Here is an 18587-nt window from a genome sequence, read left to right on the forward strand (position 1 = left end):
AAGAGATAATGTACCGGATTTGCAAAACTCGGTTTTATCCAAAACTAATTGAATAATAATTGTTTTGTAACTGGGTGTAAGCCGGTTTGATTATAAATCAAAAAACTATAAATAACGCTGAAACTCTATATAAATCAAACTATTGAACCAGTTAGACTATACAAAAAGCTACTCCGTATATAAAGTTGCGTCTTGAAAGTCTGAAAATGTGGATTATTAGTAAATCATAACATTGTTGGCATTTTTCGTACTAACTTTTACGCTAGGCTGTTCTAAAATGGAGTTACATTTTATCAAATGGAAATCAAAACTGCAAATTACAAAAGCAACCTAGTAAACAGAGCTTTATTTAAGCTCAATGGTAAACTGCAATTACATATTTAAAATTGATGAAAATACAAAGTTGAAGAAACACAAAGTATCACTAGATGTAAAGTTTTATTAAAATAAAACAAAGTATACAAAACAAAAATTCAAATACTTATAAAATTTATTTAAAAAGAATTTATATGAATTGGGAAATCCCTGTACAATTAATACGTAACTAATAATTAAAAAAAAAAACTTAACTTTACACATATACTATACGCAGCTAAGTATAACTTAAATGATACAAAATACTTGTCTTTATAATCGATTGAACTCATCACCAAGCTTTCATATTCAAAAATTCTTGATAAATTATTTTTTTGTTTAAAAATATTAACGAGGGTTTAGTAAAATTAAAAGAGCGGTTATTTTTAATACTTTTACATTTCAAACTGATGTTCAAAAACAAAGCACCAGTAAACAAAGACATTTTGGTTTGACACTGCAGAGCCCACAATGTTAGAGTTTAAATGAACAACGTTTCAATGAAAGAAATGTACAGAAAACAAGTTAACTTTAGCAACCAAAATACTGATATTTTTGATTGGTTCAATTGGCTAGACGAGTACCGCGCAAACGTCAAACATTATTTACATTTAAAAAATGAACAAACATTATTTAAAAAAAAAAAACGTAAATTAAATGACTTATTATAATTGAATTAATTAACAACAAAAAAAACACGATTATTATGTTTTCAATTAAACGGAAAACAAACAGAACTTTGTGCTTAATGCTTTCGTTTCAAAAAAAAATTAACAACAAACGGTCACTTGCAAATGGATACGACGAAATAGTCTAGGCCTCGGTAGTTAAGAGAAATAAAAAACGTCAGGTTTGTTTAAAGCGAGGAAGAATTCGAAGGCCGAAAATGTTTACGCGTCGAATGAAGGTCATTTTTTGAAAAGCAAGGTGTGAATAATTTTTTTGCAGGCACTTTTAAGTTCGAACACTTCGGCTTCCACGCATTCAAGTGGAACATATGTAAGGAGAAGTTACACCCACGAATCTGCGTGCGTTCCGTTGTTCTTCGTCGATTTGGCTGGCGGCAGCTGAAATCAGTACAAGTTTAACAAGTCATACATTTTAACAAATATTTGACATATCAACCTTTAATTTTATAAAGCTTTTTTTTAATATATCTCATTCACTAAATAAGTTTTGTTAATCTCAAAAGGTAAATACTTTGCCATACAAAAAACACTTGTCTTTTTTTGCAACCGAACTAACAGTAGAGTACCCGGGTGGCATTTCTCCCCTCCTGCCGATGGTGTTTCCCCCTCCGTAGGTGGAGTGAGCCGGCGAAGCGATTCCGCCACCTTGCGGTTGCCTGTTTGGGTTGTATATCTTGCTAAAAACAACAAAAAAAAAGCAAAACTTGTTTTAAAAATGCGTTCTTAGTATTTTTATAATGTAAAAGCTTTGACTAATATTATGGAATTCGAACAACCTTCTGGGCAACGTTTCCATGGTAACGGTGGGAACGAAGTGGTTCTTGTTCCAACCATCCTTCTTCAGCATGCTGTGGGTCGATTTGTTGGCCCACACGGCCTGCAGCACCTGACCCGCCGCCTTCACGACTCTCGCTTGGTACGGCGAATTGTCCCTGCAAAAATTGTTTGTTCTTATTTCAATACAAAACTGAATAAAATTTTAATGGGAAAAATAATCTCTCTTTTTCTTTATTTACTTTTGTTTTTGTTTAAGTTCAGTACTACATCACATTTTACATGTGAAAAAACATAAAATCCCGTGAAATACTTCACAAAAATTCTAACTTTTTATTAATGGTGGTGATCCGCTCAATGCCCGCACTTTCGCGCAGGTACTTGACGTTGTCAGCACATTTGTCCACCAGAACCCTGATGGTGTTGAGGACGGCGATGACTGTCGGATCCGAGTGCCGCACCCCGCTGCCTCCTTCCGTGCCTCCAGGCAGTTTGTACACGAGATCCTTCATCGCAAACTTTCCTGTGGAATTGTACAATGAGTGGTTGTTGGCATGTTTTTGTACTTTTGGTTTTAAGCGCAACGATTGAAATTATCAACTTGCGCTTGAGGACATAAATACACATATAAGAAAGCCTGATGCCTTTAATTTCATTTACTTTTATGATAATCTCTAATTGTGTTAAACCTTATTTTATAACATAATTATTTGAAACTTTGTACTTTAGTAGACATCTTCAAAAAGTAAAACCTCGGAAAACCATATTGAAAGTTAAAATTTTTACCAACCAACGAGGTCCTTGTTTTTCAGGTCCTGGGAGAGGTTTGTGAGACAGATGGCCACGTTCCTCACAATCCTGTCGTTGTCGGTTCTCATGCGGTCTATGATGTCGGGAAGACCTTTCTCCTTGCGAATGATGGCACGGGAAAACACCGCCCACTGTTTGTAAAAAATGGTAATAACCTATGAGCTTGCTTTAAAAAAAATGTTAACCTATACTATTACAAACTATATACTGTACAGCAGTTTAAACAATATAGTAACGTTTATATTTATTAGGCTTGGAAAGAAATGCTAACTAAAGTTCATTTACAATTTAAACATCTGTAAATAAAATTCACCGCTAAACGATAGCAAATAGCAGCAAATAACAAACCTTCCAAACGCCGCAAGTGAGATTGAGAATGGCGCCCAGCGTCGCTTCGGTGATGTCGGGCGAACCCTGGCAGTCAGCTAGTAACTTGCAGTAGGCCTGGCTGGCTTCGGGCTGCCACAATACGGCGGCACCTTCGGCCAACGCGTCGTTCTCCGGAAGCTGCTCGCCGTAATCTGGTTGCACCGCTGTTAAGAAAAACATAAACTGTTGCTAGAATACCAGGTGAATTTTTAAAACGTACAGTTTGGTTAATATCCATATATAAGCTTAAGCTCGTAAAAAAATGTTTTGAAAGTTTTGTTTTTAGTATTCGAGATCAAGAGAAAAAATATCATAAAGTAAAACTTAATAGATACTCGATACTAATAATACTTCTAAAACTTTTACTGCATTATATACAAATAAAGAAAAAACAGTCTAATATATAGTCATAAAGTACGTGACTATCACTAAATACTTTTAAGGCTATTGTTACATAAAAAACATTTTTTACAATCTATGAAAACTTTGAAACAGAAAAAAAAAGTAACATTTTCACGTGAAATATCTATTAAACCGAAAAAATATATATTTCTAAATGGTCACAAGCTTTGTCACACGCTTAAACAACTGAATTGAGAAATAAATAAACATTAAATTGTCGCTATAAAATATCTGAAAGTCGCGCAAGTCCAAATATGGTAAGAATATTTTTCGAGTGTTGAGAAAGCTTTGTTTTCACACTTTCTCTTTTATTGTTGTATTTATTTCAAATTTGAAATGACAAATTTTAGTGATGTTTATATAGCATGAACTATTTTTCATTAAAATTAAAAACTTATTTGTAGAAAGATGATTATTTTTTAATGTTGTTTAAATATCCAAAATTACCCCCTATTATTTATTAACACAATCAAGAACGAACACTAAAAAATAACTAAAACAAATTTAGATACAACCTTGTTTGGATTATTTTTAGTTTTCTCATTACAAAAACAAATATTTGTTGTAATACCACAAATTAATATTTAACACTAAAATAAATTTAGATTTTTATATAAACTTTAAAACTATTTTTGTCACAGCAATCACCCCTATGATTAACAAATAAATCATAATTTGATACATATCGAGAAAGGATTGATTATAAACCTATACAAGCATCAATGTTAATGTTTATTCACAGCTTCATTTACAAGTGTACTTGACAAGCTTAATTTGAATAAGAGCAATTATCGACAATTAAATCTTTTGTCTCTAACAATAACTTATTTCTGAAAATGTAACTATTTAACATGGAACTACTTTGATTTAAATCAAATGAACATTAAAACACCAATTTGTCATTCTAAACACCAACTACCCAACTTTTATTTTCCAGCATAGTTCTTAAGACAATTAAACACCAAAGCTAAAATTAAACCCTTTCCTAATTCATTAAGCCTATGATGTTGTAGTTATTAACAGCAAAAAACAAACTTTTAGGTTTTGACTTGTTGAAGCAGAGGAACCCTGTATCCTGCTGAGGTTCCTGCTGCGCTGCTTCCAGCATGTACAGGTCGTGCCAGTCGTCGGTCTCGTTCTGAAGCTTGAACGTCAAATTTCTCAACACGCAAACACTGTTCTCCGTCGACTGTCAGTTATACAAGTAATGCATATATAATCAAATAGAATCAAGTTTGATTGAACCCACTTTGAAGCGCTTTTAAATGCGAAATTCAAAAAAAAAAGGGAACAAATTTTTCATGTAGAATATTGCTACAATCAATTAGTTTGGAACGAAGTTAGATTTTTGGCATAAACACGCCCTGGACAATTCAAAATTACGTCATAATGTTTTTAATTTGTTTATTCATGAACTGTAGAGTTAATTTATAATTCAAATACCTGAAAATTGTAGCAATAAACTACAAAAATATAAGTTTTATATATTTTTAATTTCGTATTTTTAAATAAATTATATGTATACATTAAATTATTCAAAATAAAATAAACAAATAAAAAATTCAGTGAGTCCACTTAAAAGGGATTATTTCGCATGAAACATATGTTCCTTTTTTTTTTTTTTGAAATAAACTTTTTTTTATAAATAGAATGTACAGTGGAAAGTAATTTATAAACTTTATAAAAAATCATAAACAAGTAAAACTCAGTTTAAGTATTTCATTAAATCGCCAATTTTATGTAATCATATACTTTTAATTTAGCGAGAGCGCAATTACCTAAAACAAACTTCACTTATCTATGCGAAGCTATGAAAACAAAAAGTTATTTTATTTTATGAAAAAATAAAATTTGTTAGTTCAAAACTGTTAGTTATTGCTATATAAATACTTATACTTTTATATTAAACATAAAAAAATATCAATAGTAATAAAAAAATTAAGCATACAACTTTTTTCATCAGATCAACACCAATCTAATAAAACTACATTGAATTTAATATAAAATTATCATTTCACCTTATTAAGGACCATGCCAGTTTTAGTGTTGGCTTGCACGACATTCATCAGGCTTCTGACCAGCTCTGGACATTCCCTCAGTCGCTTTCTGCATTCAGAACTTGCCGTGGAACTCAAATTTCTGTTAATTTTTTTTGTTTATTAGATTTGTAAATAAAACGTCCGAGCTGAAAACTTAATTAGAATTATATTATCTATGAGATGTGGTACGTAGCATTTGAAGAAATATAACTAACTAATTTACATTTTATCAGTAATTTTCAAGTGTATATACTAACAAACGTAGTAAAAAAAAATCATAAAATTAGTTACTAACTAAATTACCTAAACTATAGTTACAGTTCTTAAATAGTATAAATATCACTAATACAATAAACACAAATGGATGTTGAAAAAGCATACCATTTACACACTTTTTTTATATTTAAAATACAAACTTTAAAAATTAAAGCAAACTTTAGCGCACTTGGAATAGTTGTTGTAATAACAATGCCATTCATTCGCAAAGTAAGAAAATAAAGACTTAACAATAAGGTCAACATGTAGAAAAACTTATTATATGCCCATGTATTTCAGCTATTGTTGTGAATATAACTCACAAAAGAATACGTAGCTGATGCTAAAAATTATAAATACTGTTTACCTGTCTCAAAACACTTGCATCTTATATTTGCTAATAAAGTTATTAAACATCTATCACTGCTAGTAGCTTTGTACTAATTTTGAAATTTACATTAAAATTTTAAATTTTATTAACATCCTAATAACATTTACACTAATTAAAAATCAAAGAGTAAACGATAAAGGACATAAAGTATGAAAGTTTAGAACTAGTTTTCTACCAATAACTACAACAAGTTACAAAAAGTTTTCCACATATAGGCAAGCTTTGTTAATCCTTGTATCGTCTATTGAACATATAATAAATTTCAGTGTTAAAATAAACTTTCTATATATTAGTCTTAAAAAGAGATTTAAAGATCACTAGCTAGCTATTGTATTGTTTACTGGTTGCCTAATGTTATTATTTATTTTTATTCACATGCAAACAATCCACAGCTCAATAACTGTTTTTCGAAGTATGTTGGATTGTTACAAAAAACAATGTATATATACTTTTTTTTTCAAGTATTAACTAAAATTATTTTGTTTTTCTGCGTATAATAGCTTTAATGATAAAAAACTTACTAAGATAGTTTTTCTAATAAAATATACGAAATAATTTATGCCAATAACAGTTCTTTTTTAACTCAAATCATTTAAAAAAATAATGTTTTACCTAATAACACCACATCCATTAGTGAATAAATCGAGCATGTCTATGTGTTGTGTTTTTCCGCTAGCACTGATTGATTCAGCATAAGGAATTATTACAAGGTTGACGAGAGGTTCTAATCCCAATTCCAACAGTTGACCTTTCAAATCGCGGTGAGCTGATAGATTCCATAAGGTTCCTATCGTTATTTGAAAAATGTTTGAAATTAATTTATTACAATGTTAAGTATTATTTCATAAAAATACAAAATATTATGTATTTACACAGTATAACAAAATGTCTATGGTCTAATATAGCTTCTGGTTTTATTTTGTATACTTTGTTTCAAGACTTAGACATCAATTAAAAGATTTTTAGAAAAAAGTTTAAGTATAAAGACATATTTTTATAAAAACTACTGTAAAAAAGTGTTACTCATAGCCTTTTTACTATTCTAGTTCAAAACCGCCATAATAAACATTGAACTATGAATAAGACTAAATCTTAATACAATAAAATTGCACTTAAATTACATTTACAAAGTATCTCAAAGTAATATTTTAAAATTATAATATCATAAAAACGATCAACAATTAAAGTTTATTAGTTAAAAGTTCAGAAAAAATATCTTTTTTACTGTTTTTTTTAAATTCAACTGTTTCTATTTTTTTAACATTGTAAAACATATTAAAATAATAACTTACAAGTAAATACTATGAAAAACTTATGACCAATTAGTGTTCTCACAAGACTATTGGATATTTAAACGAATAAAACAGAATAAATCTTTTTTCAAAAACAAAACAACAAATATACCAAAAAACAGACCTTACAACTAAATACTATGATAATCGTATGGTTATTAAACTTTCAAATCAAAAAAAAAAAGAAACAAACACTTTTAAAAAACAAAAAACCAACCCGTAGCTTGTTCCCTGATGGAGTTGTTCTCGGAGCTTCTGACCAGTCTGCAGATGGCGGGCACTCCCTCGCACTTCTTGATGGCGATCTTGTTGGCGTCTTCTCCGTACGAAATGTTGCGCAGGGCGCCGCAAGCGTGCAACTGAATCTGCTCGTCCGGGTGATCGAGCAATCTGACCAGTGGTGGTATTCCACCTTATATTAAAAAAATTAAATTAATAATAGCAGAAAAATAAAGTGGTTTTTTGAAGATATAATGAAATAAAGCTTTTCAGAAATAAACATTAACCATGTCAGTTTCGCAAAAGTATCCTAAAAGTACTTAGTTTTTTAAATTCAAAACTAGCAAAACGTAATAATTTAATTAAGTGATTTATAAACATATTATGAAACTAAATTTTAACAAAATAAGGTAATTCAGTTTTGCTAAATATCTTAAAACAACTATTTTTTTTACTTAGGACTAACAAAACGCTGACTGTAATTTAAATGTATTTATCTCATTCCTTATTTTACGTAACACAACTAACGGAGGTCTTTGACTTGTTTTTTGAGCGACTCGTTGTTGAAGGTGAGGTGCTGAACGTACGCGGCGGCGTTCAGTTGCACCACCGGAACGTTGTAAGACAACATCCTGATCACCTCCTCCAACGTCGGCGTCTTCCAACCTCCCAAACTGTGTAAATTATGATCATATTGTAAAAAACTTTAATATGCACAAGAGTTGATCATAAATTCTGTCAGAATAGATACATTATATTCTTACTTGGTTTTTGAGCTGTTAAGGACATAGGGGGGTTAAACACTTTTTTCACAATTTGATCTTATTTTATATAGTTTTTACTAAGCCACAAGATGCTTCTTACAGATTTTAAAAATTCAAAATAGTTTTGAATGCGCAAACTAAAACGGCGAATAACTAGAAATCACAAAAAATCTATCTTCTCCTACGTTTTTTGAGATAACTACCTCAAATTTTCAGGAAATGTTCCTTGCAATATTTAGAAAATTCTGTCAAAACTAAATTTTAAAATATAAATATTATAACAAAAAAAAAAGTTTTTTTTGTTTATTTTTTTAATAAAACTTAAATTTTTTAACTTTGTTAAAAAATTTTCCGACAGAACTTTCTAAATATATCAAAAAACACTTCCTAAAATTTTGAAGTAAATATTCTAAAAAACATAGAAGAAGATAGATTTTTAGTGAAATAGTCTATTTTCGCTGTTTTAGTTTGCGCCTCCCATAAGGAACCTATTGTTGCCTCCGACTTTGACCGGCTATATCTCAAAAAAAAATTTGAATTTCAAAATCTGTAAAAAGCATCTTGTAGCTTAGTAAAAACTATATAAAATAAGATCAAATTGTGAAAAAAGTGTTTTATATCCTATGCCCTTAATACTAATAAATTTTAACTAATAGTGTTGATGGAATCATCAAGAAAAAACAACTATGCTAACAAATAACTTTAATTAAAAGGTGGCAAACTACATACTAATATATCAAATCATGATATTTATTATAAAAACAGTTGCAAAACTAACTGGTAAATCTTTAAGAAATGTTTATCAGATCACATAATAAACGACATAAACATGCATTTAAACATTCTGTACAGATTACAAATCATTTGAAAATGTTTTGATGTATAACTTTTACATAAACATACAGAACTGCATTGTTTTATCATTACTGATTTTGTTCATGTAAAGTACTTATGGCAAAAACTTTTGATTTTTCAGTATTATTTCTAAACAACAATATTCTATCTAAAAATGAGACATAATAAATAATAGTTATAAAATTAAATGTTTGTAACCCAATAGAAATAATTTACTAACATAATAAAATAGTGTACTATGCTTTATTAAGTGTTAGCTTAAACTACAGTTTTAAACTTTACTTGGTAGTTAGTTAATAAAATAAAACAAATAAATCCGCATTGAATATTCAAAATAAGTTTTTTATTTATAAAAAGTATTAAATATTATATAGAAAAAATAATTAGGTTCTAAAACCCTAATGATATATTGGGATATGTGCTTATTAATTGATTAATGAAAATATAAATAATATATATATAAGTTACCCGTCAAGAGTGGCGCGGCTTCCGCTTTCGACTTGCGCAAGAGGCGCGCTTCCCCGTGGAGCTGCAATCGGAAGATTGTTCGCTTCTTCGCTCGAATCACTCGAATATCTGAATGGTGAAGTTCATTGATAAACAGTGAAACCATATTAAAATTAGTTATACATTATTAGTTAAATAAAAAGGAGTCCTAGAGAGATTAGGTAGGCAATACTCTACAAAACAACTTATATTAAACTGTGAAGAAACAAGGGGAATTTTGTAATTTTAGAAATTCAGTACTAATTAACATTTATATTTTTTGGACACCAAAGTCAATGTTTGTATCTGTTATAACAGACAAGTATAGGTTTTAGTTCTGTAATGCTAAAAGTAGTTGTAATTTACAATTAGATTAGGTCAAATTTAAAAACAAAGAAAAATAAAAAAAAGAACTGGGTTAAATCGATATGATTTTTTTTTCTAATTAAACATAATATGAAGCAATTATATTCTCATTACATAGCAAAAAAGCAATTTATGATATATTAAATACACAAGCTAATTGTGTTTAAGTTTATTAAAAATATTAAAACTTGCAATATTTTCATCCAGCATTTCTGATGTAGATCAATACATTTTCATTTTAACAATAGATTACACAGAGTTTGATTTAATTTAAAATAGTACCTGTTTAAGAGAAACAATAACATAAGTATGCAAATTTCCCGAAGGACCTTCGTTTGAGCGCTTAACAATAACTTAATTGAATTACAATACCAAGTCAATTAACTTACAATAACTACTTAACAGTTTAATTAACAAAATTTAAAGACGCATAGAATAATATAACTATTATAGCCAATATACATATTAAAAAAAAATCTTTGAAAAAAAAACTTCAAAATGCTTTAACAGTATAAAAAAAAAAAAAACAGCTAAACGACTGTCGAACAAGAACTTGTTTTTGCGACTTTCAAGTGCCACTCACCCAACTTGCAGTGACAATTATGACGTAACAACAGCTTGTACAATGCTGCACGTAAGAACGACAGCAATAGTTAAAAAAACAAATAATAAATATATATTGCTTAGTAGTCAGTAAAAATCATGATATAAAACTTACTTTTGTCCGCTTTCATCTGAAGTGACGCTGCCTGGTTTTTCGTTGGCGTCCAAGCCGTAATCATTGTCTTCTCCGCCGTAATCGCTGCCCCTGCTCAATATATTTACTATGCAGAAAAATATTGAAGAAAATTTATAATGTTCAAGTAAAACTACATTAAGGTTTATAAGAAACTTTTGATAAAAAATTATGCTCGTCGCGCGCGCTTCAAACAGCCGAGATGAAAGTTCTGAAAAAAATTAATTTGGAACAAAACGACGGTCGCGTTAAAAGGCGCGACATTACAAAAAAAGCTCTGAACAAAGGTAAAGAGAGGAGCGGTTCGAAACGAGATGTGAATGGAAACTGCGAAGAGAAGAAGGCGCGCGGCAGGGTAAACAAAGGCAACGCTCTGATCAAGTCTACTCTGCAGCGAAACCAAACATTCAGCTCTTTTTCACCGGTGTTAAAGTGCCCAGCTAGTTTGAATGTAATTTTTGTGTAGTGAAAATTGCCATTGTTGTCAAAAATTTTCGTTGTTCTTACACTTTTTTTGTACCTGTGCTGCTTTCAATTTGTTCCGCTAAGTTTATTAGAAGAATCGAAATAATTGCCGTGACTGGCTTTTATACAAACAATTGCCAAACAGTGTTCTGTTGCAACTTTGCCGCAAAGTTACTGTAGATTATTTATCTAAATTCAAACGGTACTTATAGAAAGATAAAAGTGAAGACTTAATTTATAATTTAGAAACGGAAGCTTCATTACTTTAATTTGATGAATAAAAAACCTAAAAGTTTATAAACAATCAAAATTAAAATTGAAGCCATTTTCAGTTTCAGTGAAAATTCGCACAACCAATTGCAAATGCGTCACCATAAAATCCATCAACAAATATTTACACTTGACAAAAACTCAGTCACACCTCTCTTTTTTTGCAGTTATATATTGTTACAAATTGCTTTTTTATTATATACTACCGTAAAGAAAATGGCCATTTTTTTAGTTTTAAAGGTAAAAGTAATAATGTTTTTATAGGTTCATAAATCAAACTGTTTTTTGTTAGCTTCGAGCTGTTAAAAACAATATTCAAAACCTAAGAAAAATTAATAAAAGACTACCACTAAAAAAAAAGATTAATGTTTTAATAAAAAATAAAATGCTGGATGTTTTTAAACTTTAGTAAGTAGCAAAAAACTTTGTAAGTTCAAACAAAGGGTCGGCAAACTACGGCCAGTGAGCTAGATGCAGCCCGCCATGAAAAAAAGCAACCCACTCACGATGTAACTTTCTGCGAAAGGAAAAAGATATGGCTACGTCATGTACTAAAGCTAAAAATCAAAAAAGTAAAAAAAATTAAGATTAAGATTTTTATAATACAACTTAAATTATGGTTTTTTTTCACTTGTAAATAAACTGTGCCAGCTTTTTTTTTACAGCATATTAATTCTTTATGAAAATTTTTAAAGCATTTTTTTAATATAACTCGCAAAGAAATTTTTTTAAGTAAATCTTTCCTGTTCCTCAATAAAATGCTGCTTCTCCCTACTTTCATCAGTGATCTGAGTAAAAATTTGAAATAAAAACTTACGCATCATCTTCTCCCAACCCGTATTCTTCGGCATGGAACTTTTCAGGCGTCCTGACGACTTCCTCGCGTGAAAAATCCCTGAAAGACGGTGGCATCGAGCCGTCAGTGGCATCGTAAGAAACTTCAGGAACAGGTGTTCGGTTATCGCCGTACGAAGATCCGCTTGCAGTGCTCGACGAACTTAAATTGTTGAGAATTGTTAGAAAAACTGATAAAACTTCTTAAATATTTATTCCTTTATTTTTACATATTTTCTAATACTTTTGTTTGTTGTTTAAAGTACATAAATATAGTTTGAAAAAATATATAATTAAAAAAAAACTACCCGTTTTAATTTAAATAGCCTGACTATTTATATATTCAAATACTGTAATTGATTATTTCAAAACAAGGTAATGTTAATGGTAAAAAGAACAAAACAAACTTTCTCCTTAAGAGAGAATCTCTGTCTGTCATTCCGTTTGCTGGATGATCTCCTCCTCCGTTTGGACTGTAGAAGTTATATAAACATAAAAATAAATGCACCAAAGGCTTATGTATCAGTATTGATTTTTGATAAATAATATTTAGTAGTAACTCAGTATTAAAAATTACTTAATCAAAAAAATAAGCTTGTAAAAAAAAAATTACCTAAGAAATATGTTTTACAATATCTTTGATATTGCATTACTAAGAAATTAGTTTTAGTCTAGATTTTAAAGCAAAGTTTATATCCATATCAAACACAACTAATACTTTTTATAAAGTACAAACTTAAAATTTTCATATTTATAAGTTATTTTATATTAAATATTTAAAAAAAGAAACTATTTAAATGTTAATTACAAAAAAAAAGTCTAAGAAGTTAATGTTTTAAACAGATTTCTTCAGCCTTAGAAAAAAAGTATTTGTTTTTGTTATTTTACCTCATATGTTTAGGAATTTGTTGATGATGAACTCTTTTTTCTGTCACAGTTTTTGTTACAGTTCTTGTCTAAATTTTTTTTTTTACTTTTGATTTAAATTGTGTATATTTTAAAGACTTTTAAATGTCAATAATTAAACTTAAATTACAGCAGAAAGTATATGCTCATACTTTTATGCTTTATCTATTTACTACAAATAACTCTCAAATATAGAAAGTTTATGAACTAATAGAAATAGTGATTGACTTTTAAACATCAGTGAGTAGATGCATATGAAAACTTAAATTCAACTTGTACTGGAGTTTTTTTTTTACAGATTAAGTTCGCTTCGAAAATAAATGCAAGTAGCATTGGAAATCTAAAGGCATGTAAAGTTTTGCAAAAACTCAATAAAGTTCTAGTGCTTTCATATATGCTTTGAGCATATTTGTTCAATAAAACTTGAAAGGTCAGACGTATGTGCATAGATAACAAGTGGCAAGTACTTTGCTAACAAATCTTGATACAAACACTTTAGACGCCTTCCATATGGAGAAATTAATATTTCTAATAATAGCAACATGCTTGAAATGTTTCTCATCATACTATGATCAGCCATGCGTCACACTCAAAACTCATCAACGTAACACAATACTTATGAATGTTTTTCACTCAAGCAAAAATATTGGATATAACTATTTTTTTTATTATTATGCTAGATATCTATTATTGAAAATAAGATGAAATAAAAAAATTATCACAAAAACAACTTATCATTAACTTTAAAAATTGTTACTTTATTAATACAAATAGATACTTTCTACTATGATTATGTAGTAAAATAAATAATTTTATATGAATGTTATTTTAAATATATGAAATGTTTTTTAAATTTCAAAATTTAGTTTGAATGATAAGGCAATTAACAGATTCAAACTAAAAAACAACAAGGTAATGGAAATAAAAAAACATTAAGATAATTTCAAATTTAAAAATAGCACATATAGAAGTAAAAGTATTTACTAATTTGAACAAGCAAAACAGTCTAACCTAGTTTGACCTAAACAATCATTTATTTTAGCCTTTTTTTTATTTAAATATAACATATACACCTTTACAATTTATTATAACTTTAAGCAAACACGGCAGAATCTGCATTAAAAAAAATTCAACAACTAAAATGGACCTTAACAGTTTTTTCGTTGCCATCCTCGTCAATGAGCACGGAAGTCTCTTCTTCCGGATCGCCGTACTCCTCAGTGTGAGTGACGTAAACATCCGGGTGGTACCCGTCTGATCCGCCTGAATATGATCTCTGATCCTAGGAAAATATTTTTCCATTATGTGACTTGAACAGTAAATAATTTTGTAATGTTTTTGAATGTAATTGTATCTAGAGACAAAGTTGCAGTTTTACAAGAGTTATTGTCAAAAAAAAGTTTTAATCAACTATTAAAAACTTAATTTAATTGTGTTAACATTTGAATTTGGTTCTAAAGAAACTTATAAAGAATGTTTTTTCAAGAAATTTATTTATACCTTAATACCATTTGACACATATAAATTATTTATAAAACATTTACTATTAAGTTTCATATTTTCTATATAACAAAAAAATAGCTTCTACTAATATGTACTGTGTAGTTTTAAACAAGCTACAGACATTTATACTTTAATTCTCTAAACTTTTTTTTTATTAGTGATGCTTAAAATAAAATTATAAAATAAGTTATAAGTATATATTCCAACAATAATTATTAATTATTTTAAATTCACACGCTTAAAAAATTTAAATTAACAATTATATTCATTTTAAAAAACGGTTGAATTAATTTGATACAACAATAACTTAATTTTTATAATACATTTTTTTTATAAATTAAAAGTATGGACTAAAGCTATTCAATTATATTAAGTTCAAGATTTCAATGGATTATAAAACGATAAAGTATACTAAAATAAATGTAGTAAATGTTTCTTATAACTTAGTTTAACTTATTTCTTAATATACAAAGTAAAATATATCAACTTTTTAAAGCTAAAATTCTTATTTAGTTTTAAAAAGTAATAAGTAGTTTAAAGTTAAAACTCGAATTTTTAAAATAACTAATTAATACAATACAAATCTAATTGACAAATAAGTATGTAATTGAGGAAGTAATAAGGCAATAAACAGGAAATTTATCTCAGATTACTTCAAATTAGACTGATTAACAAGACTGTATTACTTAAGTAAAAAAAGGCAATTTTGAAGGAATTTGGACACCAATCAAAACATAACTACAAAAATTAAACTTCATTTCAATTTATGAAGCTAAGAAGATTTGGTGAAATTAATTAGAAAATGTTACAAAACTAGGTAATCAATTGTTTATATTCACTAAAAAAGTAACTAACTATGTTTTTTAATTTGGTAAGTATCAAAAATTTAATAACTTAACTTAAATAGTTTTATAAATTTATTTAAAGATCATCAAAAGTTTCAAAATTGAAAATTATATTTTAATATAGATTTTTTCTTTATTCAATTTTTTTTTTTAAGCTAATACAAAAATAATATTGCCCAACTGAAAATTATATTTTAATATAGCTTTTTTCTTTATTTAATTTTATATATTTAATTATTTTTTTTAAAGCTAATACAAAAATACTATTGCCTAACTCAATTATTTTGTAACAAATAATAATGGTGTCTTTATAAGATATAACATCTTATACTTGTGGCTAAAACTGATAGTAGTTACCTTTGATTTTTAAGCATATTAGTCTAAAAATTCAGTAGAAGTTTAAAATTCTAAAGGACTATTTTGTACATTGCCAAAAGGTGAAATTCTAAATATGTAAAAAAAAAGAAGTAAATAAGCCTAAATTAATAACCAGCCCATACTATTTTCTACTAGCTATATCTCACTACACAGTTTCAAGTGTCAATAAGTTGAGTGACAATCAAATAACAGTATCAAAAATAAGAAAAACACTAAGAATTTTTAGGTAAATACAACTACAATTTAAAAGATACTGAGATAATACAGCCACAACATTTTTTTTGATAAAAAGTAATACTAAATAAACTTAGTAATAAATAGTCTATCTAATATTTTTTTTTTCTCAAAATATAAAATAATAAACAAAATTAGTAATAGTAAATCTAATGACAATAAATTTTAAATAGTCCTACTATGTATTAATTTGTTTTATTAACAGGGTTGCCAAATTTGTTTAGCAAATTTTCTCCAAGTTTTCAAAATTTTCCTCCAGGTTTTTAAAAGTACACATTTTTAGGTCTATTTTTAGCTTAAAGTTATGTTTAAGGTAAAAAACTGTCTTAAATAGTAAAAAAACATTGAAAAGATACTGTAAAGCTACACTAAATGTGTTTTTTAATAATAAAAACTTTGATGATGACAAAAATTTTATATCTATAGGATACATTTTTTGTGTCAAATCGAAATTTTACTACTTAAAACATGTAAAAATTGTTTAAAATTCCAGGTTTTGAGATTTTTTGGTAACCCTGTATTAAATAGAAATACTATATTTTTTATAATATATTTTACTTTATAATTAAACGTGTGCCTTAGGGAATAATGAATAAAATCATTTTAACGAACAACAGTTTGGAAACAAATACAAGCTCAAAAGGTAAATAAACCACAAGTTATACTGCAAAATAATACTTAAAATCATAATGTAATTACCATCATAAAAATATTTTCAAAGCTTTAAAATAAAAATAGTTTTGAGAAATTTTTTTTTTAAATATGTTGTGATGTATAACTAATATTTTTAAAAACACAACTATCAATAAGAAACATTACTATCTAAAAAGACTCAAATTTTAAAGTATGTAAGATGAGTTGTTAAGACTATAATTACATTTAAAGTAAAAAAAAGAACAGTGTACCATATCAAGCTGCTGTTTGACAAGTCGTTTTTCTTCTTCAATTTCTTTTGCTAGTTTAGAAAATTGTAATTCTTGTTCGTGCACAGATTCTAAAAGGTTAGATGAAGATCCAACTGTTGAGGATAATGAGCTGCCAACTGAGTCACTTTCTGCGCCTTCTAATGTGTTTTTGTGATAACTTGATGATGTATTGTGTGATAATGATGTTGCCATCTATACTTAGCTCATGAGCAACATTTAATGCTGTACAAAATTTTAACTTAATAATTATGTATGAAAACTCATATAACTTAAGCATATATTAGATAAAAAAACATTTATTGACAGTTATTTCAAACTTGATGCTTTATGCATTAAGTTCTAAACAGAGTAATTTAAATTAATATAAAATATATGTATAACTTGAACACATATTATTAGTAATTTTTTAGACCAAATAACTTAATCTTTTTATTTAAGAATTTGCAAGCCTAAGTAAATTAGGTTTATGGGTTAAGTTTACAAGTTGTTAAGAAGAAACTATTTAAAAGTAGTAATACAAATGAAAAGTTTATATTTGAGCATTAATGTTTTTTTGTTAAATATAACTATTTAAAAAAAAAAAAAATATCATTCATTAAGTCAAATTTTATTAAAATCAAAACTAGCTAGGTTTTTAAAAAGCTTGAATATTTTTTTGAATTTAAAAATTTAAAACAGTCCAAATCATTCTACAGTTTTAAGCTACTATCAGTCTAGGAACAATAGTTCAACAAGATATGCTAAAATTTATATTTAGTTTTAATTTCACTTTTATACTTAAACTTAGCTTGTTATTTGTTGTCATTATAATTTTAAATCTGTTAGTTACACTATTTGTGTCATAAAACTAGGCAAACATTTTTTTGTAAGTTATATTATAAGATTTTGAAACATACTGAAGTATTTTTATAAACTATATAAACAGTTATTTATTAAATTCTATTAAACCTTAAACTTACATTAACAAAAATTTGATTAACTAACTTCCAACAAGTATAGAAAAATCAAATGTTCTATTTTCTATTAAAATGTAATACAGTTGATTTAATTTATTTTCAGTTCAGTTCAACAAAATAACTAGTAAAAATAACATTTATCTTTTTTACAATAGAACATAACAAAAAAACAAATTCTTGAAGTTTTTAATGATCATAATATGCTAAAAAAATAATTAAAAAGATAATTAAGTAGAGAATACTTTAAGTAATATTTAACTTAAAAAAAAATTAATAATTTGCTATTTTGTTTTTAAATTTTTTTTTTTTCAACCCAGTTTTAAAATGTGTTTATTTTTTTATTGTATTTTTTTATTTTATAGTTTTGCTTAAAAACTCAGGAATCTATTTTTTTTACTTAGTTTATTATAAAACCTTGATAAATTGTTATATGTTATGTTTTCATGTGTGTTATTCAACTTGACAACAT

At 27.5% G+C, this 18587-nt stretch overlaps 1 protein-coding gene across 1 annotated transcript; it reads right to left on the minus strand.

Annotated features, from left to right (window-relative positions):
- Nucleotides 1-424: 424 nt before the first annotated feature.
- Nucleotides 425-17384, minus strand: LOC145830284 (splicing regulator ARVCF-like). Its single transcript, XM_082938240.1, has 18 exons — nt 17142-17384; nt 14424-14558; nt 13259-13326; nt 12778-12843; nt 12354-12533; nt 10784-10873; nt 9682-9789; nt 8123-8268; nt 7593-7787; nt 6696-6870; nt 5417-5537; nt 4434-4587; nt 2976-3160; nt 2608-2758; nt 2148-2340; nt 1820-1975; nt 1600-1699; nt 425-1421 (listed from the first exon to the last, which is right to left on the minus strand). The coding sequence occupies exons 1-18, from the start codon at nt 17352-17354 to the stop codon at nt 1365-1367; spliced, it is 2493 nt and encodes an 830-aa protein (XP_082794366.1). The 5' UTR covers nt 17355-17384; the 3' UTR covers nt 425-1364.
- Nucleotides 17385-18587: the final 1203 nt, after the last annotated feature.

The sequence above is a fragment of the Thalia democratica genome, chromosome 2, assembly GCF_965202585.1.
Source record: "Thalia democratica chromosome 2, ktThaDemo2.hap1.1, whole genome shotgun sequence".
Classification (NCBI taxonomy): Eukaryota; Metazoa; Chordata; class Thaliacea; order Salpida; family Salpidae; genus Thalia; species Thalia democratica.